This window comes from Canis lupus, chromosome 32 (assembly GCF_011100685.1).
Source record: "Canis lupus familiaris isolate Mischka breed German Shepherd chromosome 32, alternate assembly UU_Cfam_GSD_1.0, whole genome shotgun sequence".
NCBI lineage: Eukaryota > Metazoa > Chordata > Mammalia > Carnivora > Canidae > Canis > Canis lupus.
The window spans coordinates 29,092,698-29,106,296 of NC_049253.1; the positions used below are offsets into that span (position 1 = coordinate 29,092,698).

Sequence of the window (13,599 nt, forward strand, 5' to 3'; positions counted from 1 at the left end):
AGAAACAAGGCAAAAAGTATGAGCACAACAATAAGTAAATTTACAAATAATGAGACTAAAATGTCCATTTTATAAATGAAGCCATTGTTCAAAAGAAATATGCCAAAGTTCATAATCTTTCCAACGCTTGGGCAGACTTATATAGGGCAGGAAAATTACCTGGTGTCCCAGACAGGGTAGTAGTTAATATGAAAAAGAAGCATGACTTGAAGTTTCCTTCAAGTTAATCTGCTTAAGTATTTGTTCAATAATTATTGAGTGAGGGTGGGCCATACTGGTGGGAGTGGTCTTATATCTGCATACAGTGCTACTACAATACCATTGACTGTATTCCTTACTCCTTAACTTTTATCCCTGTGACTTATTCATTCCATAACTGGAGGCCAATCTGTACCTCCCACTCCCCTTCACCCATTTTGCCCATCTCCCCACCCCCCTCCCTTCTGGCAACCATCAGTCTGTTCTCTATATCTGCTTTTTGTTTGCTTATTTGTTTTGTTTTTTAGATTCTGCGTATAAGCGAAACCAAATGGCATCTTCTTAAAAGCTTCACAGGTGATGCTGATGCCGTACCAGGGTTGAGAACCATCCTACAGTATAATTAGATGGTTTCTCTAATCCTCTAGCTCTGACATTATTTGTTTATATTACTACTCTGGCTATTTTCTAAAAGTGTGTTTTGTTTCGTTTTTGTTTTTTACAGAAGACATAGACGAAAATCTCCTGTTTTGAATTAAGATTTGAAAGAATTCAAACATTCCAGCATCCTCCTCCATTTCTGACCACTCCTGAAAATATATGCAGCCACAATACTTGTAGATTTATATTTAGCAAAATGTTTGCATGTCTGAGAAGACAATGAGAGTAATTGCTTGCTAACAGTGTATGCACCAAGCATTTAACATTAGCTTTGAAAATAAAACTTTAAAATTAAATAAAGTCAACATATGCAAAATACTGTGTGCTCTTTGTGAACAAGAGTTTTAACTCATCCCTCTCTGCATCCATTTATGAAATACTAATTATAAAACTTGAAGAAAACACTACATTCATTTTGTTCATAATATCATGTACACTTCAAGAAAATGGAATAATGTTATTTTGTTTTTAATGTGCATTATTTTCAGTATCTTAATGTCCTAATAAAAATCTAAATCTAACTCAAGTTTATTTCCAGTCATTTATTTAAACAACTGCATGTGAAAAACCAACTCAGGACTCACACTTCAAATGAAATTAAAACTACACTTCCTAGACCTATTACTAAAAAAAAAGGGGGGGGGGGCGTGGTTGGGGGAGATGTTTCCTATGGGAAACAAATATTCAGCTGTTAAATGGTAGATGCTTATTAATGCCCTTTGTTGTGATGTAAATTTAAATAGAAAAAATTCAAGTGCTTCCTACTAAGTTAAAATAAGGATAATTATTATGCACTGCTTGATACAACTAATTCTAACTTTGGTGCAGCTCTCCATGTATGTTGGGGGAAAGGGAGGTCGTGCAAAATTTCTACACATTTCATGTCCTCAAAATAAAGATAATATAAAGACAACACAGACAACAGAAAATTCTGAAGTGTCTTAATGTCCAGTGTAGTCAGAGGTAAATATTACTCCAATATATAAATTAAATATTACTCCAATATATAAATGTAAATTGATAGCAAGAAATCATTTCATAAGAGAAAATTTGTGTTTTCATTTGAACTCTTTCTTCTTTCATAACTATTAATAGTAAAGGCTAGATAGCAAAAATAATGAAACATCATAATAGAGCTTTTTCCAAGATCTGAAGCAAGGCAATGAAAGAAACTGTCGCCTTCTGTACGCTACTTAACAATTATTTAAATGAAAATAAAACAGTTTTGTGTTACATATTTTCTTATCTGAAATGAAAGATGTCAATGCAATTTTGTTTATTTTTTAAAATAATAAAAAATGTGTTGTTGTGGTTGTTAAGAGCCTTGGTTGTGATGCCCCAGGGAATTTCATCTGCAGGAACTTATGGAAAAGTTGCTTTTTATCAGAATAATTTTCTCTGATTAACTTCAAAATTGTTTTATCTCTTTTCTTAGCTCTGTGAGTCACTTGTTCTTAACCAGATCACATCACATCAGTTATTTCTAAATAATTGAGTTCAATTAGATTAATCAAAATCTAAGTATTTATATAATTTTTTCCAACTAGGGATATAATTTTAAACTATTCCAAAATTCAGAATTTTTTATGTGTGACTCCAAAGATATGTCATGAGAAATCTTAACTAATGACGGTTATAAATTTATGAATTTGTTAGGAACACTGAAATTATATTTGGAGGTATTAAATTACCATTTTGAATGTTTTGGAATAGTGAAAAGTGATTTTAATTCTAAAGACATTACCTGTTTATTTAAAATGTTTTTTTTTATTTTAAAATGTTTTATTTGAAAATTAAGATCATTTTGCAATAACAAATAATATTTAATAATAGAAAATTTTAGAACCTTAAATCTTTCTGTCCACTGTCTCCCTTGTATATCGCTGCCCTAGATGATATGTTATAGATGTAATTTAATATTCTTGGTAGTCACAACTTTTAATTGTGATGTGTTTATGATAAAGACATTGCTCTAATCCCAACCAAGGAGATGAAATTATTCTCTCAGTCACCAGTCTTTAAGCCCTATCTCTGTGAGATACTTTAGAAGTTGGAGTCCTAGTCTGAAACCAGTTATTCAGTTTAGCTTTAAATCTTGTGACTCATATTGCTCATGACCATAAAGGCATTAGTAATATGCCTTAAATACTAGATGGGCATACAGATTCTAGAAGATCACACTGCTCCTTGACTTCGTTGCTCCGAGGGCCATTTGAAGCAAAGGTAATTTAAAAAACATACGGTATAATCTGGGCTGATTCTATTGAACTAGGTAAAAGAATGTAAAATTTTTTCATGTTGGGTAACTTCATGATTTCTAACAAGCCCACTTATGAAAAAAGAAAATTCAAAGGTTTGGATCCAAAAGGAAGAAAAATATGAAAAAGAAACCTGAAAAAAAAGAGAAAGGGAGATAAGTTGCCTAATTCAGGCAAAGTAAAATTACATGAAGCTAAATCATAGTTGAGTATAAAACACATACAAAGTAGTTGAAGAGTGACTTTTATAAAGAGATATACCTTGCTTCGGATGCTGAGGGCAAGTCTTAATAAAAATGTAATGAATTTGATTATTCTTCCAAAATTCAATTTCAGTGGTTTGGTTTGAAACCCACATGGCAAGTTAATTTGAATTAAATGTGATTTAAGACCATAAAAATGTTTGCTTTCAGAATCTTCTGACCAGTAATACCACATTGATTTGCTTTTTTGAATGTATTCATATTTACTCATATTGTGCTATTCTCTGCCAACCCATTATGCCTTATAAGATTTTTTCTCTATTGTTTTCTTCTTGAGGAATAATTGTCAATAACAGCATCCAGACTATGTGAAGGTCTCTAAGTTTCACGTGGGTAGAAGCTCAAGGTGGATTTATTTATTTATACATGCTTAGTCCCCAATATTAAGCATGATGCAACACTCGTGTTTAAAGATTGCTGGGTAGAGGTCACAAATTCAAATAACTTCAGGGTCTAAACAGGTATAGGTTGAACTGTGAGATTATAAGGAAGAAGAGGAATTGTATGCAATGTTATGAGCCAGAGAATGCATGTCTTGTCTAAAGGCATTCAAAGTTTTTTAAAGCACTGTTCTAGGCTTTCAAAACCTGAATCTGGAGGCAGAATTTAGCCTGACCACTATTGCAACACTTCTAACTAAACAGCTTATTTACAACAAGAATAGGACTTAGAAAAAACTAAAAATGATCTTCTAATCCTTCGATTCCAGACTCTTCCTTCAGAATGAAATTTCTCATTTTAGCTGGCCTTTTGAGCACTGCCACTGCTCTGCCCATTCCTGTGAGTACACCTCCTCCATTTCCACTCTATTTCCATTCTAGGGATGGTATTTCTGGGCTAGGAGGCCTTTCCTGTATCTTTTCACTTCACAAAAGAAAAAGGTATAGTCCAGGTAAGTTGCAGAATCAGGAATTCATCACTGGTCCTTAGCCCTTGCTCTTCCCAGTACAAATCGCAGTCCTACGTGCCATCTGCCAACTGGGTGACCTTGAGCAAGAAGCTAACCCATGGCTTCCCAGTCTGTAAAATGAGTCATAAGAATGACCTCAGAGTAGTGCAAAGATACTAAAAAAGCACATAAGTCCTAACTGGAAAATAGGAAGCTCTCAAACTTAGCAAAATAGAACTCCCATTCCACAGTGACCTAGGATTTAATTATGCAGTTTGAATTGAGTTCCATTTACAGTATCCTTATCCCAAACTGTCTCCTGTTGACAGCAGCCATGCCTTCTACATCTATACACATGAGATCTAGGAGTGTCATCTGTGTCAGTTATAGTCTGACTAAGTAGGACACCAAGTAGACAAGAAATCCTCTTTCTAAGAGCATTGTGTAACCAAAGAGCTTTCAAAGTTTGTGTTTGGGGAAAAAAATTAAATTTACAGTTCTATAACTCCCTTCACTTTGAACTTGTAGATATTGAGAACTAAACTGAGAACACTGTTGATTCAGAGATAAAGAGGCATGGAACATGTAGTTACTCTTAAGAAATATAAATAAAACCAGTATTTGGAAGTAAGTTTAAATGCAAGAAGTACACCTTCTAAATCACTGGACAAAATTAATTTGACCTTTCCCCATTAGATATTCAACTGTTTTTCATTTCAGAAGTGAAGCTACCCCACTGGTGGGTGTACTGCTCAGTAGTGGGCTGTTACCTATTCTCATAAAATGTCTTTGTAATGAACACTGTATTGCCATACGTTGCTTCACCTTGTTGCTGTTGTCGTTTTACAAGCTTGAACAATACGGAGGAGGTTCCAGTGAACAGGTAAATTTCTAGTTGTATTTTCAAATGCCGTATTCATCTTTTTAAAAGTTTATAGTTGTCCTGAAATGACTGACATCACGTTTCTTCTTACAGAGATTTGGCTTTTACCTGCCACAAGGACCACCGTTTTTTCCTCAGATCCTGTTTCCGCCTCCTCCACAACTGCCCTTGGTAAACATGGGTTTGAAGAATCTCAAATTACAAAAATATTTATTATTTAGATGATGGATATTAAATTTCCCAAATTTTCAGACCTGAATATGAGCTTTAAAAGGTTGCTAGGCATCAGCTATTCACACCCCCACCCTGCACAGCTTGTGATGGAATGTGAGAAGTGGCTAACAAGTTTTCTCCTTTGAATATTCAGTGACTTCTTCCAATGTCTCTCTACACCTGCCATCAAAAAAGTGTCCATACTGAGTTCCTTTGACTATAATGAGCCTAGTTGCTCTTCATGAAGAAAATACTAACCTCTTTTTACTATCTTTTTCTAAATCATCTTGCTGCTTTTTTTCTCAAAAGTTTTTTTTTTTTTTTCAGCTTTCTGTAACATTTTCTCACAGGTCAAACAATACAATTATTTTGCTCTTCCTGTTAGATATTCTCCAGTCTCTCCTAATATCTGGATTCTTATAACATTTTTAAATAAAGGCCAGAAGAGTGCTAAATACATAATAGAATTTCCTTCACTCTCTATGTAATAGTTAATTGGTACAGACAAATAACATTCATTCAATTAATATTCACTGAATGTCTACTGCATGATGGGGTCTCTAATGAGTGCTTGAAATACAGAGACATGAGATAAGTTCACAGTCAGATGAGAGAGATTCATAAATGTAAAAATGTAATTTGATGAGTGCTTCTAGATGCAAATACAAAGTTGGCTTAAAAAAAAAAAAAAAAAAAAAAAACAAAGTTGGCTTAGACTGTGGACCAAAGATGTCTTTCCCAGAGGAGACATTATCTGAGCCGGGTCACAAGGGATGAGGAGTGGGTGAGGTACTACAGACAGAGGAAACTGCAAATGGATGGGATGGACCTGAGAATGACAGGACCATTTGGGAAAATGATCCGTACCATGAGGCTGAAACACAGATTGGAGACATGTTAAACTTGGACAGTCCTTAAGCAATGATATTTTGAAAAGTTCACACACATTTTAAAACAGCATTTTGCTTAACTTCTTGTCTACCACCTATCCTTAAAATAAACATGATTTTGCCTAATTTGAATTTTATATCTAAATGTAATAAACACCTACCATTCGCTTGTATTTAATTTCAAACTGTTATTTCTCAACGGTAAGTAGGCTTTTGGAAATTTGTCACTGAAGTTATAGTCGTTAATGGAACAGTCTTTCTTTTTAATGTTTTCACATATCCTACTTGAATAGCCACTAAATTTCTACCTGCATTTATCATTAATTGCTAATTTTGGTTCTAGTCAAGGCTAGAAGCATTGTTTACCTTTGTTTTTGTTTTTTTGGCTGAAATTCAGTAGGATTTGGTAATGCAAAATCCTGAAGTTTGGGGTTATAATTAGAATGTAGGAACCTCTGTTAACATCTTATATAAATAAGTCTGTATGGCAACAAAGAATCACTAGAATTTGAAATGGAAACTCTTCCTTCCACTAGATGGCAGAGTTGTATTAAAAAGCCGGCAAAGAGTAACCTACTGTTGAGAAACTGGTGGCTTTGCAAGAACTATCAAATACATAAGACAGATCCTTTGATTTTAGATTAATTTAAAATCCATTAGTATCTAAAGCTCCACCAAGTAGAAAGTGGGCTCCCTAAAAGCTTATATAATTGCTCAATAAATACTGGATGGATGGATGGATGGATGGATGGATAAATGAGTTAATGAGGGAAAAAAGCTAAAATAAAACTTTATTTTATTTACTCCTCCCCTTTTCCTCCCCTTTTCTTTATAGGTTCCAATTCCTATTCCTTTGCCTTTTCCTTTTGATCCAAATCAGGTAAGTATACTTAAGTGTGCTTTAAGAAAGTACTTAAATGAATGCAAAACAAAAACTTGAAAACTCTTTAGATTTAATTGGAGAGAAACCTGATACCAAGGATTAATAGCCATCATTCTCTTTTGGACCTTCAGTTATTGATATTTTTTCTATTTTGAGTCATTTACTGTACAAATCTGATATACCCTTGCAAACTGAACGACCTAAGACCTAAAACTTTCCTTGATCATGTGGAAGGAGCCCAGGAAACTAGTAGAAAAAGCAAACTGCCATTTCATAGTTTGGAGTGATCTTGAATTCCTTTGAGACTTACTTTCTTCTAGAGTATAAAATAATGAAAATGAATGATTTATAAAGTCCATTTTGCCTCTAAAATCTTATGGTTATACCTGACATTAATGGGGGGGGGGGGGACATTCTTATTGAAATGGAATCTGTCCTAGAATCCTTTGAACTGGATTTAAGATAATGGTCATGTTATAAAAGGATTAAATTTCACTTTGACAGGATTTTGCTGAATGGAGGGAAAATTACATATGAGATTGACTTAATCACAAATCAAAAAATGTATATTATAACATATTAATACTAAATTCTTTCATGATACTACTATTACAATGATGGGAAATGACATTACTAAAGTTTTCTCTCATAAGAAGTCATCCTAAAATATAGTCTTTTTCCAACCTAGTAAGCATAAGTTTAATGATCTTTTCAAGAAGTCCCTACTTTGTTCGGAGACCACAAAAGAAAATGTGGAATGTATGCTTCTAGAGATAATAGGTTTGTGGAAGGAGTTACTTCAAATATTAGTGACTATGATTCTTAATGGCATAATTTTAGAAATATAAGAATTCTAAAAAGCATGTTTTCATTAATCAAGTTAATATAAAATGTATGAAGACAAGATAAACAAAATGCTAAATTACAACTCTTTGATTATGTTATTGTCCTTCCTTTATTCTAGGTCCTGACACTTAATGATCTTATAACGGTAAATATATCTGCCCTGTTAATCTACTAAGTTCATAAAAATACATTTAACTTCCTATGTAAGATAGGCCAGTTCATCATGAAAATTAGTATCTTTATTCGTCTACATTTGGAAACAAAATCAAGCACAGCTGTTAAATTCAAAGCAAAAAAACAATCTCAATGCATGTAGACAGTTCTACATTCATTATTCAATTCATCCAAACTATAAATTGACAACCTCTTCCATCACTGATGAGGCTGAAAATGAAGAGTCAAAAGACTTAGACCTACAGAATAAATTGCTTTAGGAGAAATAAAATAGACTTGATTATTTGTTCACTAACAAAGCATTGGCATAAACACATAATAGATTAAAAATTATCCAATCTAAATTCCAACAGGTAATATTTTTTTAACTGAAATACACACAATTAGACTTTTTAATGAAGCCTTTTAGCGATACATTATTCAGAAACTTAGTTTATAAAAACTCAGGAAAAATATTTGAGTGGAGTTACGAAAGAGAACACTAAAAAATTCCATTTCCTCTAAAAACATGCTTTTCATAAACATTTTCTGAAATCAAGACACATCTCACAATAGATACACATATTTATTTAAAGATATCATTTTTATTTAACTAAATGGTACATTTTACAATTGGTGATATCTTAGAATCAAGGATATGCATATTTTGTAAAAATGTCAGAAACTTAGACCTAAATCATTTGTATGCCTGAGAAAAATTTTCAGAATTTGAGACCATTTAAAGCCAACTATCTTAAGGTATACTTATATGTCCCAGAACCTTGAGGTCAAATAGTTTCTGACTCTACTCAATAAGAACTTAAGTCTCTTGAGTTCAAGTGCTAGTGCTCTCCCCACAATCCACTCTATTTCAGCAACATTATTCTCCATTTCCAAATGGCAAACAATAAAAATTCTTGCGTATTTCTAACTAAACATGTTTTAGGAAACTATCTTCAACAATTAATTACTGAGGACTATAAAATTAGCAAGTTCACCTCTACATCAAAACATGGTTGAAAGACCACTGGCCTGTGGTGGGAAAGTTTAGATTCTAAACTCACCTTTACAATTAAATTAACTGTGTGACTTTGGGTAAAGGTATAGTTTACCTTCGAGGTCCCTTCCAGTGAAAATATTGACTCCTCAGACACAGAACCCATTCAGATTACCAGATCTGAAGACTTACTTATACTTTCTTTTACTGAACTTCTTAAAAGTACTATTGGCTGGGGCGTCTGGCTGGCTTGGTCACTAGAGCATGTGACTCGATCTTCAGGTCATGAGTTTGAACCCCATGTTGAGTGAAGAGATTAAAAATAAAATCTTAAAAAAAAAAAAAAAGTGCTGTTGGCCTGCAACCCATACTGGGAAGAATTCTGAAAGAATAACTTATAGAATTGCCTTATCTTCATAGTCATAAGAATTTTTTTTCTCCCAGTGATCCTCGTTAAGTCAGAAAGCAGGAAGAGGCATCCTAAAAGAACAAACACTACCTCACGTATTGTTCTTGCCTAAGAAAAAAATGGCAGTGTTTAGACATGTTCTTGCATATGTGCTGGGATGGACAGCTCTACAAATAGAGGGATTCACCTTCTTTCAATGGTCAATTCCTTGAGCAAGCTGCCAGTCTGTTAAAATGGAACTGTGCAAACTACAAAGCAATACTTTTCCAGTGAAGCTGCTTGTCTAAGCAGACCCTTGAAGCAGAGTATTCATAGTTGTCCTAAAATTTTGGTTCAAGTATCATTCACATAGGGAGTTTGCATAATTTAAGAAACACAACACTTGCATGGATGCGTACACAGTGAGTTTTTTAACCACTCACATCAAATTCCTATCTTTCAAACATAGTGAATAGTTACAAGAAAATTTTTTTTGAATTAAGGGAATTTAGATATTGCATATTCATTTTAAAATCTTACATCATGTAAATAAAGCACTAAACAATAAAATGGAATTAATTTTTCAACAAAAAGAGATTCATTTTTTTAAAGATTTTATTTATTTATTCATGAGAGACACACACACACACACAGAGGCAGAGACACAGGCAGAGGGAGAAGTAGGCTCCACGCAGGGAGCCCGACGTGGGACTCAATCCGGGGGCTCCAGGATCAGGCCCTGAGCTGAAGGCGGCGCCAAACCGCTGAGCCACCCAGGCTGCCCCCAAAAAAGATTCATATAGAAAACATTTTAGTTTCTATGTGGACTGAAAAATAAACCCTCTAGCACTGATCATTGACTTTTCTTCTTTCACAGTTAATCACTTCTATTTTGAACCAACTCGGGGTAAGTTCATATAAATTTTTAAGCCAGTGTAAATTACAAGCCTATTTAATGGACTGAAGATAGTATCTTTTTTTTTTTTTTTTTTTTAGGGTTTCTTTGGGGTAAGACTTTATTTCTATGATTTTACTGATAAAAGTAAGTGACATTTAATCTCAAGAAAGGTAAGAATAATTCTCAACTATAGAAACATATGGCAGAGTCAAACCCAACTGACTTACCCAAATTAGAGCTCCTGAACTATAAACTCTGGCTCTTTAGATCAGAATTTCTGCAAGTCTAAAAAAGGTATTATTTTCATAATGTCCATGGTATGTGACAAAATTTCAGCTTACAGAAACATATGTAGTATTAGGTTGAAATTTCAAACAGTAAATTTTACCTCAAGCTTGTTTTTGTTTTATGGACAATTCCTGTAAGTAGTGAGAAAAGTCAGGGTGAAACTATCACATCTAGAAATGGCTTGATTTCCAGGCAAGGCAATACATCTCAACACAAATGCATCAGCTTGCTGGATGGCAAGGCTACAAAGCTTGAAACTTTGACTCTCATCCAAGTTTGTTTTCATTTAAAATATATACAAAAAATATATATTTTTTAAAGATTTTGTTTATTTATTCATAAGAGAGACACAGAGAGAGAGGCAGAGAGAGAAGCAGACTCCATGCAGGGAGGCCCGATGTGGGATTCCAGGATCATGCCCTGGGCTGAAGGCAGGCGCTAAACCACTGAGCCACCCAGGCGTCCCCGTATATTCCTTTCTTAAGTATTTGAATTAATGTCAATCAAAAGTATATTTGGTATGTATTTATTTTTATCCACCCTGAGAGAAACTAATGAGTCAAAATATTCTCAATCTCAATTTTGAGAAAGAAATTGGATTTCACTCAATGAAATGAGCAGGATGAGAGACATGAGTGGAAACAAAGAAGAAATTATGGCAAAAATACCTTCATATAATAAAACTATAATTTGTGTTTATTTTGGCAGAAATAATTCTCTCACTATCAGAAATCATATACGGTGAGTAAAATCTCCAAATACCTTTCAAGCACTATTATGTACGTTAAAAATATTTTTATCTTAGGAGTTTAATAGTCTCAGGTCATGTCCATATGGATAAATTAATAGAATGATGAAAGGTGTACTGATGAAAGCAGGTAGATTAACCTACTTAAATTACAAATGCTCTCTTCAAAGGATGGATTTTTAAATCAGTTAATTAAAACTTCACAAATATGTTAAGAGTATAAAACCAATGACCACTTCTTATACTGTAAGAAAATATAGCATTTAGCCCTAAAAGTAGTTAGAATTTTCAAGTGCCCTCTTTAGCTACCAAATATTTAGGTTTTAGGTAATTAAGTCTCATGTAGGTTCAGCTTCCATTTAAATTTGAATGCTTTCAAAAGCTTAAGAACACCTGCTAGCAAGAAAAATACTGGTTGCTGCCACTTATCCTTAAGATATTATCAAATAAACTCTTTGGGCCAAAATTTCAATTTCAACCACACTATCTAAATCACATGTGGCCCTAAAGTCATAAACTATAACTGTATTGCTATGGATAATGTGAGTACTGCTTCATATCTTTTTTTTTTTATTATTGGAGTTAAATTTGCTAACATATAGCATATCATCCAGTGTGCTGCTTCATATCTAATCTTCCGAACTGCATACTTAAAGTGACAAATCATAAAAACTTAATAACCTTAGTAGGTAATAAAATACAGAATAGGTTTAAGAACCAGGCAGACCAGGATTCAAATCCCAGCTCTGTCCCTTACTGAATTAACCTTGGGACAATCTTTCTAAATATCATATTTTTTCTATTATTTAAATTAAATTAACCAACATATAATACTTCATTAGTTTCTGTTGTAGTGTTCAGTAATTTATCAGTTGCGGATAACACCTAATGCTCATATCATGTGCCCTCCTTAATTTTCATCTATGAAATGGAAATAATACCACCTAACTTCATAGGACTGTTGCTGAGGATTTGAGTGATATAATGTAGATTATGCAGTACATGGTATCTATTATTACTATTTTACTAAATATCTTTTAGACAAAAGTATTCCAGGAGTGTTCCTTAAACCTAAAATATAAGAAAAGCAAATATGAAGGCAATATCACCTAGTGATATAGGAGCAGATATTCCTCCAGAAATGTCTTAAACTAAAATATTAATCTGGTTTTTCTTATTATAGATGATGCTGGATATCAGAAGATTATCTACTTCTGTCCCGTCTATAGTTTATAGTTTTATAATTTTGCACACTTTATATGTGTTCCAGAGAAAACTCCAAAATGCCATGAAGAATTTATTATATATTTTCTTTAGTTCTTCTTTAAATAAAATGCTTTAGTTCTTCTTTAAATAAAATGTTATTACCTAATATTTTTTCTAATGTCAATGTAAATGTTTTGATACTATCAGACTTAAGTAAATGTCAAACTTCAGGGAATTGCTCAAACTTTCTCAAGAGCTTTAGTAAGCAGCTTCAATTTAAGGAATTCTGTTCAGTGCCAAGAAAAAGCAATCTCTTCCTGCCAAACATTAAAAGTAGAATCCAACTCTTTCATTGTAGGAGAAGTTCATCCTACCCATCGCCTAATGAGCAGGTCATCCTGGTCAGCACAAGTCCCTTATTATATACACAGGGACCAGGATTTTATGGATTTTAGAAAATTAATACCATATTGAAGCCTCATAATTTCTAAAGGGATCTGAAACAAGATCCTGAAATCAAACATTCTAGTGTTTTTCAGCAAAACTTACAGTCACACTAATGGGAAAAAAGCTTCCTGTCAGTTCAGTTCAAGTTTACGACCAAAGTAGTTTTGACACTAAATTGGGGAGGGGGGTGCTTTTGATTTACCTTAGCCTAAGTTCTATCCTCAAGTTACAGAGCAAACCTTTCTCAAACATGTAAAGAAAAGGAAACAACTACATCTCTATCCCCTAAACCTCCTTTTCTTTAGATGCCCCATCTGTATGTAATCCAACTGGAATGAAGACAGAATTATGATGGTACCTATTTTAGGGTGACAGGAGTAAATGTCATGGGACTTTCCCAATATACTTTTCCCAATGGATATCTTATAGCAGAATGTGATACATATGCCCACTCAGACAAGTGTTCTTTTCCTTCCTCTTCCCGGTTTCCAAGAGCACCTAGAACATCAACAACTCTTTACTTTCCTCTGGGAATTATGGGAACACCTATACTAATATTTAACATTCCCTTCAAAAAAAAGAAAAAAAAAAAACAAAAAAACAAAACACTTTAACTCTCAAAGACCTACCTCTATCTCTGCCTTATTTCAATTTTTCTGAACTTTTTTTTTAAAGACTTTATTCATGAGAGACAGAGAGAGAGAGAGAGA

General features: G+C 33.5%; 1 protein-coding gene across 1 annotated transcript in view; it reads left to right on the plus strand.

The window, feature by feature from the left end:
• Positions 1-1,165, plus strand: part of SPARCL1 (SPARC like 1) — a 44,283-nt gene extending 43,118 nt beyond the window's left edge. Inside the window, 1 exon segment of the mRNA XM_038582185.1 lies at positions 704-1,165. Within this exon segment, the coding sequence (XP_038438113.1) occupies positions 704-732 (29 nt within the window). The 3' untranslated portion in view covers positions 733-1,165.
• Positions 1,166-13,599: the final 12,434 nt, after the last annotated feature.